Source organism: Balaenoptera ricei, chromosome 1, assembly GCF_028023285.1.
Source record: "Balaenoptera ricei isolate mBalRic1 chromosome 1, mBalRic1.hap2, whole genome shotgun sequence".
Classification (NCBI taxonomy): Eukaryota; Metazoa; Chordata; class Mammalia; order Artiodactyla; family Balaenopteridae; genus Balaenoptera; species Balaenoptera ricei.
The window spans coordinates 187,524-203,064 of NC_082639.1; the positions used below are offsets into that span (position 1 = coordinate 187,524).

The 15,541-nt window shown below is 64.2% G+C and overlaps 2 protein-coding genes across 4 annotated transcripts; one reads left to right on the forward strand and one right to left on the reverse strand.

The window, feature by feature from the left end:
* The first annotated feature begins 42 nt into the window (after positions 1–42).
* PLEKHN1 (pleckstrin homology domain containing N1) lies at positions 43–8,327 on the forward strand. 3 transcript variants are annotated; one of them, XM_059938995.1, is made up of 16 exons: positions 43–901; positions 1,001–1,100; positions 3,578–3,724; positions 3,811–3,891; positions 4,032–4,104; positions 4,404–4,531; positions 4,604–4,735; positions 4,850–4,930; positions 5,697–5,772; positions 5,891–6,039; positions 6,175–6,303; positions 6,499–6,639; positions 6,807–6,938; positions 7,122–7,331; positions 7,586–7,634; positions 7,716–8,327. In XM_059938995.1, exons 1-16 carry the CDS (start codon positions 819–821, stop codon positions 7,826–7,828), a joined length of 1,824 nt encoding a protein of 607 aa, XP_059794978.1. In that variant the 5' UTR covers positions 43–818; the 3' UTR covers positions 7,829–8,327. The 3 variants fall into 3 exon arrangements, with proteins under 3 accessions (XP_059794978.1, XP_059795070.1, XP_059794892.1); XM_059939087.1 differs by having other exon boundaries at positions 4,640–4,735; XM_059938909.1 differs by having other exon boundaries at positions 4,404–4,735.
* On the reverse strand, positions 8,299–13,666 carry PERM1 (PPARGC1 and ESRR induced regulator, muscle 1). The gene is made up of 4 exons (XM_059938642.1): positions 13,558–13,666; positions 10,310–12,468; positions 9,610–9,735; positions 8,299–9,348 (listed from the first exon to the last, which is right to left on the reverse strand). The coding sequence occupies exons 2-4, from the start codon at positions 12,318–12,320 to the stop codon at positions 9,263–9,265; spliced, it is 2,223 nt and encodes a 740-aa protein (XP_059794625.1). The 5' UTR covers positions 12,321–12,468; positions 13,558–13,666; the 3' UTR covers positions 8,299–9,262.
* Positions 13,667–15,541: the final 1,875 nt, after the last annotated feature.

The following is a 15,541-nucleotide window of genomic DNA, read 5'->3' on the forward strand; positions in this document are numbered from 1 at the left end:
CTCTGTCTTCCAGGGTCCTGTCTGGGGTGACCGGGAGGGCCTGGGGTGGCTATGCGGCTGGGCCGAGATGCTGTGTTGGCACCTGGGGGCTGTGAGGCAGCACCATCGCATCCGGGGGCAGGGCTGTGGTGGCCAGTGTCTTACTCTAGGCTCTGCATGGCGTTCCCCCTCGCCATGGCTGTCCCGGGCGCACCTGGGAGGGTCATGGCCTCCCTCCTGGATTCTGGTTAAGCCTTGGGGACCCTGACCTTGATCTGGGGTGAGGATTGGACTGAGGCAAGAGAGGAGGCTGCGGGAGGGTCCTGGCTTCCCCTTACCCAGTTGCAAATTCCTGCTTCAACAGCTGAGAGTAAGCACACATGCCCTTACAGTCACTGGTGACTCAGCAACAGGCATTTAGGTGGAAACAGGATGTGTGCTCACATGGTGGGGAGGTCTGGAAGGGGATCTCTGGGCTCACGGAGCTCCAGCTCTAGGCACCCCCAGTCTGACACAATCACAGACTGGCCTTTGGGCCCCCTCCTCTACAGACTGGGGTCTCTTCACTGGGCGGTGAGAGGAGGGGAGCCTTTCCTCCCCATCCCCCCCCCCCCCCAGGCTGGCTGGCGTGTGTGGAGGACCCTGGACAGGGAACTGAAAGGCTCAGCTCAGCCTCAGGTAGGGGCCAGGTCCCTCCCAGAAAGGCTCCGCCTCCCCAGCCCTTGGGTACAGGACAGGCTGCCCCAGAGCCCCGCCCCAGGAGGTGGGGCAGGAGGCTCGGGACAGAGGGACCCAGACCTGTCGACCTGCTCTGCTCGGGCCAGCTGCCACCGCCGCCCATGGGGAACAGCCACTGTGTCCCTCAGGCCCCTAGGAGGCTCCGAGCCTCCTTTTCCAGAAAGCCCTCGTTGAAGGGAAATAGGTGAGGCGGGGCAGGGTACAGCTGCGGCCACTCGGTCACAGGATCTCCCTCCATCTGCCTCGGGGGCCAGGCTGTGAGCACCCCTTCCCTTGTTCCCAGAGAGGACGGCGCCCGGAAGCTGGTTGGCCTGTTTGGCACCGAGGCCAGTCCGGATGGGGACACCACTGCCGACAAGATCTTCCGCTACATCCCTGGGACGGTGAGCAGCCGGGCTCAAGGGGGTGTGGCAGTGGTGGTCTGCGTGTGACTGCGTGTGACTGAGTGTGTGTGTCCTGCCTGTGCCGGGCCCGGGGTCCTCCCCGTCGGACCGGGGGAGTCAAGTCCACAGCACAGGGAGGAAGTAGGTGCAGCCCTACCCTGGGAAGCTCATCGGCCGAAAGTCTGAGCAGAGTGAAACTGAGACCCGGCCCTGAGTCAGTGGGGCGGTGGGGCGGGGCCTCCACGCCTCGCCACGTGCCAGCCCTGCCTGGGGGCCCTGGTGTCCGCCCCCCGCCCCAGGCCCTGGCCCAGGACAGCGTGTCTGGGCACGTTGGAGCTGGACAAGCACGCGTGTCTTGGCTGCTGCCGTGTGGGCACGGGCGTCAGGCTGGTGACGGGGCCGTGAACCGCCACGCCAAGCTGTCACTCCGAGAGCTAGGGGCTTCGGGTGCGCAGTGAGCCGGCCTCTCCCCTTCCCTCGGCCCCGGTTTCTCCAAGGGGTGTCCCTTCAGTGTCCACCGCTGCCTCGTCCCCCAGCAGCCCCTGCGCCCCGCCCCCCAGGCCCCGCCGCGGGGACGTGGCTCCCAAGCCCACGGCAGGCCACCCCGAGCTGAGCACGACCCCAACCCCCTGCCCAGCTGGCCGAGGGGGAGAGACGCCCGCCCTTTAACCCAGCATGGCAAGGGGCGGGGCAAGGCTCTGCTGTGTGCAGGGGCCCTGGGGTGTGAGGGAAGTGACCCCCCAGGTTCTTGCCCCAGACACAACTGCCCTGCACCCCTCGGTCCTCACAGCAGCTGGTGTGGGCTCCCGAGCCAGCTTTCCAAGTGTTCCAATCAGGCTGTCCCCTCTCCTGCTCCCTGGGGTGTCCTGGGCTCCCTGTGGCCAAGTGCTGGCCTCAGAAACCGGGCTGCCTCAGAGAAGTGGGCAGAGCACTTTTGACAAGTCCCAGCCGGCGTCCCTCTGTGTGGCCGCATCTCAGACCTCAACTCCTTCTGTCCAGGCCCAGGGCACATCGTGTGGTCCTGGTGGTCCTCTTGGGCCAGGACATGGCGGCCGGCGAGGGGACCCGGCTTGCTGAACCTCGGGGGGTGGGGCCGGGGGAGGAGCCAGCACTCCTGGAGCCCTGCCTGGGCGCGGGTTCTACACCCAGACGAGAGCCTGCCCAGCCACGGCCCCAAGGCTGAGCCCAGGCCACAGGGCCAGCTGTGTGGCCCTTCCTGCTCCGTGGCCTATTTTTCATGGGTCCCATCCGGCATCATTCCCCACACTGGGTGTGGGTGCAGGAGGCCCCACCCAAAGGCAGGGACGCCAGCAAGCTGTGAGTCTGTCTGTTCACATTCCTGGGCTTGCCCAAGGGGTGGCTCAGCTTGGCCAGGGCACAGCAGCCCCTGCCAGCTCCCCAGCACGCCCTGATCCCAGAGCTCAGCCCCTCCAGCCCCAGTTCAGCGCCCATCCCGGTCTGACTCCATTCTGACAGTCAAGCCCCTGTTTATAGAGGATTCTCTGTGTGCCAGGGTCAGCTGTTGGTGGGCACTGACCCTTCCTCCCTTCAGCAGACAGGCATTGAGCCCCCAGCACACTCCAGGCCTGTCCTAGGCCCTGGCCCAGCAATGGGCCCTGTTCCCGTATCGTTCTCACCCCATGACCGAGCCAGGTGATAAGACAAAGAAGTAAAAGACAGAGTAAGCCAGATGTGGCCAGCGCTGAGGAGAAACGTACAGGAGGACCAATGGGCGGGGGTCAGTGAAGCTAGAATGTTGGAAGGGCACCCAGACAGGGGCTTACAGAGAAGGGGGTCTGAGCCAGGCTCTGGATGGGGTGAGAAGGGGCTGGGCTGAGTGGTCCAGGCAGAGGGGGCAGCCTAGCAAAGGTCCTGAGACGGGCACGTGCCTGATGTGAGGGGAGAGGACCCCTTGGCCGTTGTCAGGACCTTGGCCTCCGCTGAGAGGGAGATGGGGGGCGTGCGGCAGTGTGCTGGTGGCTTGAAGTGGGCTGTGACGAGAGTACTTACACCAGGGAAATTGGCAAATACTACAAATCAGTCCCTCCCCCCTTTCTTGGTAGAACCAAGTTTTAAAATGTTAGTAGCCAACCCTGAGGTGTGGGAGGGATTCGAGCGTTGTCTCACCTGGACACCTGAAAACCCTTCTGACCAACAAGTCTTGGGAGGTTGAATAACCAAAATAAGGGAACGCAGTTAGGAAATAGCGAAGCTAAGGGTTGTATCTCCGTTGAATTGAAACCTCGCTGATTCCAAGACTAGACCACAGAGTTGTGACCAGCATGGAGGCTGTGTGTGTGTGTGTGTGTGTGTGTGTGCTGCATTGTTTTCACGTGAAGAGGCTGTGAGTGTGTACAGGGTTCTGTACACACGTGTGATGCTGTGTGGGCGTTCTTAACCCGTGTATTGTGAGACTGGGGGGCGGGGCTGCTGGCCGCTGGTCAGGCCCCCTCCCCTGAGCTCTGCCCCCACCCCAGAACATCCCGACCCTGGAGAGCCAGCAAGAAAACCTGGAGCAGCCTTTCCTGAGTGTGTTCAAGGCAGGGCAGCGGAGGGCGCCCGTGAGGAGCCTGGGCAAGGTTGTGCACTACACCAAGGTCCAGCTGCGTTTCCAGCACAGCCAGGTGGGGGCCGGGCCGGGAGGGGCATGCTTGAGGGCCACCCTGGGGCCTGCCCCTAGCCCTCAGACCTTGGCCCCACTCTCCCCCAGGACATCAGCGACTGCTATCTGGAGCTCTTCCCCTCCCACCTCTACTTCCAGGCCCATGGTTCCGAAGGACTCATTTTCCAGGTGAGGGGAAGTGGGCAGAGGGAGGAGCTGGGGGAGAGAGAGAGAGCAGCCCCTTGGGAGGCACGTGGCCCAGTCCTGCTCGGGGTGGCCCAGTCCTGCTCGGGGTCCCCCAGCCCTTCCCTCCCGCTGTGCTCTGGCAGGGGCTATTACCACTGATGGAGCTGAGCGTCTGCCCGCTCGAGGGATCCAGAGAGCATGCCTTCCAGATCACAGGTGCGCAGGGGCACGGGGGTGCTGCCAGCGCGGACCTGGCCCTCAGGAGGGCGAGAGCACTAAGGCTGCTCAGTGAGCCTGGCCGTTGACCGGGCCCCAGGACCTTGGCGGGGCTCTGAGCATGTTGAGGGCTCCTGGCTTTTCCTCTGATGGGCACACGTGCATATGCCGGGCTGAGGTGGAGGGCAGTGGGTTGGGGGCCTCCAGAGCTGTGCGTGTGGTCATCAGTGGCTCCCCCCAACCCTTGAGGAGCCTTTCCTGTGGCCGCTGGCCTAGCCTACTCTGCCCCTCCCCCGCAGGCCCGCTGCCCGCCCCCCTTCTCGTGCTCTGCCCCAGCCAGGCCGAGCTGGACCGCTGGCTCTACCACCTGGAGAAGCAGATAGCCCTCGTGGGAGGGGTGCCGCGCTGCCACCCAGCACCCCCTCAGGTCAGTGCTGGGAACCCCACGCCCCTTTCCACCCCCACTCTCCTCCTCCTGCCCCTGACCCCCTTCTACCAGGGCCCGCCTGAGAACGAGCTCCCCTGGACTCTGCAGCACAGGCTGACCCCGCTGCGGACGGCGTCAGGGCTCCAGGTGGTGGGCACCGCCGTCTGTGCCTCAAGGGTCAAGCTGCAGCATCTGCCCTCACAGGTGGGTGGAGGGGCGCAGAGGTGGGAGGAGGCGGGGGAGGGGTGCAGGCAGCAGGTGGGGGCCCTGGGTGTGTGCTGGTGGAGACCCTACTCCGCCCTGTGACCCCCCGCACAGGAGCAGTGGGACCGGCTCCTGGTCCTGTACCCGACCTCCCTGGCCATTTTCTCCGAGGAAGCAGATGGGCTTTGCTTTAAGGTGGGTTCCTCCCCACTGTGGATCCGCCCCAGGGACGCGCCCTCTGCGTGGGGGTGGGAGGGGGCAGCAGCTCAGGAGGAACCTGTATTTCGGGGCCTGTTGGGGCAGAGAGCACTGGCCCCACCCACCCAGCCCACTGCCCTGGTCAGTCTGGTCTTAGCCTGACGTGGGCAAGGAAGGTGGGTGCCCTGCCTCAGCGTCCCGTGTCATCCTAGAGGGTCCTCAGGCACCAGCAGACCCATCACCTGGGGTGGGTGGCATGGGGGCCCCTAGTGCCCCTGAAAGGGGCCTATACCTCTGAGCAGGCATCTTCCTGGTGCCTGAGGCTTCTGCGTGTGCGTGTGCACGTGTGGGCATGGGCGTGGGTGTGAAGGTCCTTTGGGGCCAGAGCGAGTGTCATGTGCGTCAGGGTACGTTCTACTCTGGGGGTGATCATGGCTTTCAGTCACTGAGAAACACACGGGGGGCTTCCTCGTGATTCCTTCCCACCCCACCCTCCATCTTAGCGGGTGGCCCAGGGGACCAGTCCCCGACCGGTCCTGTGTCGGCCATTGGCTGGCGAAGGCCCCACCTGGAGACCGGGGGTGAAGGCATTCCCCAAGGACAGACGGGGAGTGCCTGGCCTCCCACGGGGTGTCGACCTTGGACCTGCCTTGCCCTCTGCCTGGCGTCCAAGTGCCCATCAGCTCGGGAGGACAAGACGGGGCAGTGGGCACAAGGGCTGCTCCCCCTGACTGAGGCCTCGTGCCCCCTGGATGCCCCGCAGGGGGAGCTCCCGCTCAGCGCCATCCACGTCAACCTGGAGGAGAGGGACAAACAGATCCGCTCTTTCCTGATCGAAGGTGGGCAGAGGCCGGGCCTGGGAGAGAGGGTGTGAGCCCAGTGGGCACCCAGCTCTGCACCGGGGCTTTGCAGGGGGCACCCTGCCTGCCAGGCCCCCTCACGGCATCTGTGTGCCAGGCCGTCTCATCAACACCATCCGTGTGGTGTGTGCCAGCTACGAGGACTATGGCCACTGGCTGCTCTGCCTGCAGACGGTCTGCCGCGGGGACAGGGCCTCCCCACCGCCTGGCCCCGAGAGCTTCCCGAGGCTGCAGGCGCCCCCACAGGTGAGGAGTCAGCAGGGGAGGTGCCGCCGGGCAGCGCCGGGCGCCGGATGAATCGGGAGGGTGGGCCTGGGCTCGGGGAGGTGGGGGGAGGGGCCCTGCCATCCGGCTCACCCTTACCCACCGCCGGCCGCCCAGGTTGTGGGCAGTGGCCGAGGCTCACTCTCCTCTGACGGACGGACCAGCTGGGACTCGGGGTGCCCAGCAGCTGCCTCCAGCCGCTCCACGCCTGAGTCCGCCGCAGGCTGCTCTGCCCGGCCCGCACCGGTGAGTACCTGGGGGGGATGGGCAGAGGACGGGGGCGGGGGACAATGAGGCGAGTTTGTGTTGGGGACCCCACTGCAAGTAGGACCCTAGTTCCTCAGGGGAGGGGACTCAGACCGGAGGGGCTCTGTGTAGCCTCAGAGGGGTATGTGGGAGAGGGCCCTGGAGAACCTTCTGGAAGGTCCTTGGTCCCCACAGGAGCAAGCCAGCCCTGGCTGCACCAGCGTCGGTGGGCACAAGGCAAAGCTGAGACGGGCCGGCAGCAACCGATCACCCAGGAGCAAGGCCCAGGGCGAGGGGCCCGGCCCAGCCATCCCACTGCACCTGGACCTGACCAAGGTGGGCCCAGCACGCTGACCCCAGCTCCAGGCATGGCTCTCCCTCCCGCCCTCCATCTCCCCGGCCTCCTCGGTCCTGGAGCCACCCAGAGGCCTCTTGCACGGAGAAGGGAGGGCTTGGCCGCTTCCAGCTCTGGCGATTCTGTCTGTTCTGTCTCTTGCCTGTAGCTGAGGCTGGAGTATGGCTCTGAGGCCCCAGACCATTCTCTGGAGACACCACACTCCCCGCTCTACGCTGACCCCTACACACCACCTGCCACTTCCCACCGCAGGGTCACAGACATCCAGGACCTGGACAAGGTCAGTCCCTTGCTGGGTGACAGAAAGAGCTGGACGTGGCCACAGCCTGAGGTTGAGAGGGTGCCTGAAGCCTGAGATCTGCTCAGGCTGCCGCGGGAGGCTGAGGGGGTTTCTGGGGCAGGGGCCCCTCAGCTGCATGGAGGTCCCAGCCCAGGGCCTCAGTCACCAACGCTCTCCTGACAGTTCCTCAGTGCGATGCAGAGCTCGCTTGGACCTGAGCCCTCGAACCCATTCCCCTTGGTCCCCGTGTCCGTGCCTGTCTCTGACCCCAGCTCTGGACTCTCCGGCCCCCACTTGCTCTCCGAGAAGGGAGTCCTGCAGGCCCGAGCCTCTCAGCGGCATCGCGGCTCCATCAAGGGCCGGGGGTCCCGGCCCCCAGGCTCCCCTCAGCTTGTGAGTAGCAGCCCCCACCCCGGGCAAGGGGTTCTGCAGGAGAGAGGAGACCGCGTGGGGCCTCCTGGGACCCTGAGGGAGCAGGAGAGATGGAAACGGGGGAAGGGAGGATGGGCGGAGACCAAGGATGGGAGCAGTGGCAGGAAGGGGGTGGGGGCAAGAGGAAAGGTGGGGGTGGGTTCTGGCAGGTTCCTGAGCTGGTCGCCAAGCCCGTCCTAGGGCCCATCCCTCAGACTTGTCATTGGGGTCCCCAGGTCTCTCCTGCGAGGGAAGTTGCGCCCGAACCCCCGCCACCTCCCCCAGGTGAGTGAGGGCCCTGCCTCTTCCTGGGGAAGCTCTGGGTGTTGCTTCCTGAAGGCACACAACCTCTGCCCTCCCTACCAGACGGCCGCCCCCCAAGGAGCTACGACAGTGTCTGGGACAAAGCTCTGTCACCTTCCCACCAGCGGTGGCCTCGAGCACCTGAGGCTGAAGGCGGGCTCGTCCAGTGGATCTGATGGCCACCAGGAGGCTGCTTCTCGGGACCACCTGCCGGCATCGACCCTGCAGGAGGGGCTGAAGCAGGGCCTGGGGCTTTTTAGTGGGGCCACAGGCACCCAGTATCGAGTCAGGGTCTGACCCCAGCAGGTGGAGGGGGCCTCCAGAACCCTGAGTTACCCTGGGCTCTTGAGGGGTCAGGAGGGCCTCATCCTCAGGACACCTTGGCCAAGGTGACTGGACGCCCAGAGGGGCCAAACCTCGGCCTGCCTCTCAGGGAAGGAATGAGGGAGGGGACTCGGGGAAGGGGCTTCACCTGGGAGAGAGAGGATGGCACAGGTGTAAAGGTCAGAGGTCTGAGAAAGTCAGGTTAGCGAGAGTCAGAGTATGTGAGGCCAGAGGGCACAAGGGTCTGAGACATCACAAGCAGAGGCAGGAAGGTGGCCTGGGCGCATGTGAGTGGGATGGTCGGGAGAAACCGGCAAGAGACTAAACAAGAAAGAAAGAGATTTTATTGGTGCTGTGTGTCCACGCATTCTGTCCTGAACAGCCAGGAGTCTCCTGCGTCCCGGGGACCCTGTATGTGCTGCCTCGGAGCTGGACGCCCACCCAGCACCTAGGCTGGCAGCCCCCTTGCTCCACTACTGCCCGCACCCTGCCCACCTTCCTGTCCCATCTCCGGCTCCTGTCAGCTCTGGGCGAACCCAGGTGTCCCGTCCCTCCACCTGATACCCTTGACTTCTGCCTCTGCCCCTCCTCCAGGGCTCCCCAGAGGAGGGGCTCCAGGCTCTGCCCTACAGACCCCCAGCCTGCAGGGCCCCTCTGGGTACCTGCTCACCATCTCAGGCAGGAGCCAAGGAGGTCTTGACCACAGACCCCTGGGGTTCAGGGGTTAGAGAGGCCTTAGAGGCCTCCAACGGCCCAGCCCACTTAGAAACAGGGCAGAGGGTCCCTGGGACGCCGCCCCCCAGCCTCAAGGCCCTCTGCCCAGATCTCCAGCTGGGGCCTCGCTGCTGCTCTGAAGCCCCATCATACCCCTCCCTCCAACACGATAACCACATAGGATTAGGACTCCGATTAACTCTGGTTTCAGATAAACCACAAATAATTCCTTAGCATAAGTAGGTCTCATACTGCGTGTCTGAGATTCCAGTCTCACTGGACACCTTGTGTGTTTTGTTGCTAATCTGGCCACCTTACTAACCAGCTCCCTGCTTGGCCTACCCTCCCAGCCTGCCAGAATCTCCCCACTCCCAAGTGTGGAGCACAGCCTCGGCCTTGGCCACGGGCTGGACCCTCGGGTGGAGTCCAAGGGAGCCAGGACCAAGGACGCAGGCTCCTTCCTAGACGCCGCAGAACACAAGGGTCAAAGGGCAAGGCCTGAGGGCAGCACCTCATCCTGAGCACCTGTGGACATTTCCTCATGCTGCGTCTTCCTGGGCGGAGCCTGGGTCCTAGGAGCTGGGGCTGCGGCGCCCCCGCCCCACCTGCCGGCGGAAGTACCGGATAGCGGAGATGGTGCCGATGTTGGCCAGCAGAACTGCAAGAGAAGCACAAGACCTCCTGAGTGCCGGCTCCATTCCGGCCTGGTCACCACCCTCCATCCACACGGCGGGGTTCTCAAAGGATGGGGGGAGGCCAGCGGGGCGAGAGTGGGTCAGCGACGCAGGAGATCAGTCAGGGAAGAAACCTGCGCCTCCCCATGTGCCCCTCATCCCTGCTGGCCCAGCAGCTGGGACACCACCACTGCCCCTCCATTTGACTTCTAGACACCAGCCCCCCACCCCCCGGGCCCACAAACCTGTTTTCCAGGCGTCTGGGGCATGCATGTCTGATGTTCTCACAGCCCAGGTAGCGAAGGCTACAAACACCAGGCACATGTCATTCTGGCTGAAGGTAAACGAGGTGAGGGGACCCCAGGGTTCCCCTAGGAAAGAGAAGCGTGTCCTGAGCTCCTGCTGGTGTCTCACTCAGATGCACCTGCCCTGGGACATGTCTCTCCTGGCCATGTCTGTCCTGAGACATGTCTGTCCTGAGTCACATCCTCCCCGTGATACCTTTGTCCCAAGACACAGGGTAGCATGTGGCATAGTTGAGTCAGGCTGACTTGGGCGAGTACGTGTGGGGCACCGTTTCCTGGTTTGTAAAATATCTTCCAGAGGGAATTTGAGCCTGCTCTGGCAGGCAGTGTGGCCTGAGCTGGAGCTGCCCCAACGCCTGCCTGCTACAGGCTGGGGGCAGGCACTGCTGTTATCTGGACCTGAACACAGGGTGACGGTCAGTGTGGAGCCAAAGCCCTGCTCGACTTGGGCTGCCCCACCTGGACCGGGTCCTGGGATGGCCAGGAGCTGGTCCTTCCTGCCCAGATCATCCCTGAGGGCCCCCACCAGCTCACAACCCAGGGTCCTGGCTTGCCCCTCCCCAGGGGCCCTCTTGGCCCAACTCCCTGGACAGTGTGTACCCAGGTCCTGGACAGGCCATGGGGTCCCCGCAACACACACCTGCTTGCCTGATGGCCGGGGTAAGCTGCTCCGCTGAGGCTGGGCTAGGCCCTGGTGGGGTGCCGGTCCCCACTTCCCCGGGGACTGACCTGGGGGGCTCCGTGGCCTGCATCTGGAGAAGGGCAGCCGGCCCCAGCGTGCCCCCTGACGTGTCCTCCCAGAGGAAGTGTTCATAGGCCTCGGGGATGGAGATGGGTATGGGATCTCCTGGTGGAGGGGCCGGCAGAGGCTCAGCCTGGAGGGGTGGGGCCTGGGCGTGGCCTTCCCGGTGCCTCGACCTCTGGGCTTGGCCATCCTGGAAGAAGAACTCGCACACATCCGGCCACTGGACTTCGGCCAGAGCCTGGCTAGCCTCTGCTTCCTCCTCGACATCTTCCTCCTCCTCCTCAATGGTGTCACAAAAGAAGAACTCATAGGCTTCTGGGAGGGTCACCGCAAAGCAGCAGCTGGGCCCAGGCCCCGCTGAGGCAGAGGGGGCAGGGGGAGGCAGGTGCTTCAGGATCCGAGGCTGGGGGGTCCGGGGTCCAACGGCCACAGCGTCCCAGGCTCCAGATGCCCTGCGGCCCCCAGCTGCTGTCCTGGGGGCTGTGGCTGGGAAGGCTGGGCCCGAGGCCTCTCCTGACCCTGGCTCCTCGGGGCTGGGCACAGCCATGGAGAATCGCACTTTCTTCTTCTTGGGGGCTTGGATAGGGCCTGGCGGGGGCTCCCCAGTGTGGTGTCCAGGGGCACCTGCTGAGGGCTCCGCTCTGGGCTTCTGTCGGCCCCCCTCTGGAGACCGAATAGGGCTCGAACCCAGCTTGGCCACTGGGGCAAGCTCCAGCTCCACCCTGTCAGGCCCAGCCTCGGGGACGGGAGCAGGTGTAGACACACCCACATCAGGCCCAGCCTCAGGAACCAGGTGAGGCAGAGCTGTACGTGGAATAGCCTTTGAGACAGGCGTAGATGAATCCACCTCCAGCTGGACCACTGGGCCTGGCGTAAGCAGGTCCACATCCAGCCTAGGCTTGGAGGCAGGTGTAGACAGAGGCTCCTCGGGCTGCGGCTCGGAGGTGGGTGTGGACAAAGCCACGTCTGACTTAGCCGTCGTGACGTCTAGAGACGCCTCCAGGTCAAGCGTGGACATAGTGCGTGGCTCAGTTCTGAGGGTCATTCCGCTTAGGTCTGTGCCCTGCTCAGTGGTAGGGACGGATGTAGACAGATCCACACCTGGCCCTTGCCTGGCCACCTGCTCAGGGGCTTCTGGAGACTCTGGCCCCAGCTCGATCTGCCCAGCTCCTGCTGTCTGCCCTGTTGTCCCCACCCGGAGACCCTTCCCCCTGGACCCGGCCAGGCCAAGGCCGTCCTCGGCCCCGGCCTCAGGGAGCAGTAGGGAGCCCAGCTGGGTGGGCGCAGGGCCTGGGTCACCCAAGCGCCCACCCGCCTCGGTGCCTGCAGCCCGCCTCTTCTTTCGGCTGGGGCTGCGCAGCAGGGCTCCAGGGCTGCCAGGGGGCCTCTGGGGGGCAGCACTGCGGCCAGGGGAATCGGGGCTCCGAGCGGGCTCACCAGTGGGAGTAGGGGCAAGACCCCGGGGGGCTGGCCCCTGCAGAAGCCTCTGCCTCTCGCCTCTGGAAGACACTGGCCCCAAGAGGGATGAGCCCTGGACCAGAGGGGCAGCACCAGGGCTGAGGGACGGCCGAGCTTCTGACCGCACGGACATGCTGGGCATCTGCTGACCGGCCTCTGGGGCCAGCACGGGCTCACGCCAAGACCTGTTGACCAGCTGCCGGGTGGCTGCCTCGTCCTCCTCCTCAGAGCCGGGCCAGTCACTCCCCCTGGGGGCCAGCTGCCCCTCAGGAAGGGGCGGGGGCCCTGGGGGGCTGCTGCCACTGCTGTCCCTTTGGTCAGTGTCACTGGACAAGAGCTCATCCCCAGAGGCCAGGCCAGCCTGCAGGAGGCCACACTCTTCGGCAGCAGCTGCAAACTCAGCCCAGTCCTGCTCACTCAGCTGGATGCTGTACTCGAAGTTCTCCATTCTGGGTCAGCAGAGGCACGTGACCCACAGACCGGGCTCTTCACGGGCCCAGGCCCGGGGCCCTGGCCGGCGCACACTGCCCGCACCCCACCTGCCCCCTGCGCATCCCATGCCTCCCTGGCTCAGGGGCCAGCACTCCATCTCCGTCCTGAAAGAAAGCAGAACAAACAGAGAATCCAGAGGGAAGCTGTGCTGATCTCAAACCTGATGGCTTCCTGGAGCTAGAACGTCCGAAACCCACTTTCCGTGCTCCCAAACTGACCGCAGATGATAACATTACAGTGACATATCGCTGCAGTCCTGCGTTCAAGCTGGTGACGTTCACTGAGAATAGGGTTCCTCATGCTTGAGTTTTCCTCCCCAGGAGGAGTTTTCCTCCACAACGTTACGCATCTTCTGTTCAGCTGGGTCAGCCTCCAGCTTTCCTGCAGAGGTGTTGGTACCAAGGCCAACTCTATATAGCAAAGCCCATTTCAAGGACCACCCACCAGGGCTCAGTTTACCTGGGCGATAGCGCTGGACTATCCAACATGCCTCAGGTGGCAGCTGGCCGTGGGGGGAGGAGCTGCAGTGTCCAGCAGGTGACCAGTCTTTGGTGATGACCTTCCACTGGCCTTGGCTGGGACAGACTGCTGGGCTTCCTCTGAGCTTACCAAGGTCAAGCTAGTGCTGGCCAGAGCCTACTCAGGGGTCATCAGGGAGAGCCTGGCTCTGCCCCTGCCTGGGCAGGAGGTCCCAGAACAGAAATGAGCCTCCTGATTCCCACCAGCCCCCCTGGGGCCATCCTCAGTGTCTGTGCCCCTGACCAGATCTGCCCAGCCGGCAAAGGTCCCCTCCCCGCGTCTCAGTGAACTAAGGCAACCCTACCTGGCTGACAGCCCCTAATCTCTCAGCCCCCTACAGGGGGCTGCCCTTTGGCCCTTGGTCAGCTGCCACTGGACCCAGGGAGGTGGGAGGTCACTCTGGTCAGGCACATCCTGCGATGGAGGTGCCGTGAGACCAGGGCACTGTGGCTTCCTGACCCCGCTGCACCTCATCCCCCTCTCTGGTCCTAGGGGAGGTCCCTGTGGGGGCTGTCTGCCTTGGGCCCCCTTAGGGTGGGAATGAGGGGTTGACAGTACTGTACCTGGGACCCCACAGCACCTCGTCCCCCTCTCTGGTCCTAGGGGAGGTCCCTGTGGGGGCTGTCTGCCTTGGGCCCCCTTAGGGTGGGAATGAGGGGTTGACGGCACTGTACCTGGGACCCCACAGCCAGCCGGGGCAGCGGAGCTGGGCATCCAAGCTGCCCGTCCCAGAGCGGCATGGTGCAGGGCTCGCCACGCAGGCTCCACCCCCATTGCCCAAAATACCACAGCCCCGCAGTCACATGTCTCCTGCCAGGCGGCAGGGTACAGGCCACAAATAGATGGCATTTGAGGGGCTGCCAGCTACGTGAGGGATGACGCCTTCCTGGTCAGGTCAGATGCCAGTCAGAGAATGCTGACCAGCAGTCAGGCCCACAGGACCTCCCTTTCCCAAGCTGAAGGCTACTCTGCTGCCCGCCCTGTCCGAAGGCCGCCCTTTCCTCTTAAAGTGGCCCCGCCCACTGTGCGAACTCAGCCCTCCCCGCTCCTCCTGCCACCTCGCCTGCTGGCAGCCCCCCAGACCAGCCCAGGTGCTTCTGGGTCCCAGAGCTTCACCCTGACACCTGTGGGGAACAGAGGGAGCCACCGAGTGATGAGCCAGGAAGTGACCGGTCCTGGAATGTTCCTAGAGGTCATTTGGACGTGGCCACTGCCAACCTGGGTCAGGGTTTGCACCTCCCTGCTCTGGCCCCTCCCCTGGCAGCATCGTGAAGCTGCCGGTGGGGCTTGGGAGACAAGTGGGGTCCTTGAGGGCTCTCAGTGCAGGCACCCACATGGGAGTGGGCCTCTGAAGAGGGCTGGGAGGGGTCAGGGGAGAGCTGGTCACTCCTGCCAGCACCTCTCCCGACCTAGGCTCCTGCAAGCCGGGCCCAAGGCGGGGGTGGCAACGCAGTCTGTCTCTCCAGGAGCAGGGGTCTGGTGCTGCCACCCGCAGGTCACCAGGAGGAGCCAGGCAGGAGACATGGCCTCTGAGAACAGCCCCTTACAGGCACCACCGTGCCCAGTCCCCTGAGCACTTTTCCAAAATGTGTCCGTCCTGAGAGGGACGCCAGGAGGACCCTCTTTCACAGTTGAGCTTGGTAAGGCACAGAGAGGGTGAGTGAGTTGTCCATAGCCACACAGCTAGTAAGTGGCAGAGTTGGGCCCCAAAGCCCTGCACGGAGCCATCCTGCCCTCGAGGCTGGTGTTGCCTATCCGCAGCCTGGCCACTGTGACACACACGCCTCCCGCTGGGGACAGAGGAGGGAGTGGGGGGGCTGGACAGCAAACAGCGAAACTAACAGGTAAACAGGATCATTTCCGACAGCAACACATCTTAAGAAGGACCTAGAGTGAAGAGGAGGGTGGCCTCTGAGGAGGGTCCAGGGGATTGAGACCGGGTAGGTGGGGACCACGACAGCCGAGGCTTCGAGTGGAGGAGGCCGAGCCACCCCGGAAGAGTAAGGTCGGGTGGCGTTCTCGGCCACCCTGGGTGGGCAAGCCTGGTCTGGGGTCTCTCCTCGCTGCCTCTGTGTGTTGGGAAAACCCAGGTTTCCCTCCTGTGTCTCTCCTGTGAGTCTCCTTTACTGGTCGCCAAAAGTGTGTGTGGTGGGGGGGGGGGGCTGACCCACGCCAGGCAATTCGGTGACATCAGCTGCGTGTCCGACAGGTTAACTCAATTCTGATAATATCTGGAGATGCTCAGGGGCTCAGTCCCACAGGCTGCCCCCAGCTTCAGACGCCAATGGCAAGGAGCAGGTCCCCAGGTCACCCACCACTTCTGTCCGACTTGGCTACAAATGTGAGATTCCCACGACCCACTGCCCCTCGGATTCAATTAATTTGCTAGAGGAGCTCAGAGAACTCAGGGAGACGTTCACTAACGCTCACCAGCTCATTATAAGAGGGTAGGGTGAAGGATGCAGGTGAGGGTCCAGGTTGGGAGACGGGCAGGGCTTCGTGGGAAGGGGCGTGGACGCGGCTCCACCCATCTCCAGCGCTCGGGATTTTGTGGAGGCTTCTTCACACAGCCATGATGGATTATTAACCCCATTTTCAGCCCCTCTCCTTTCTCAAGAGGATGGGGGCGGGGCTGAAAATTCCACGCTTCTCATCAGG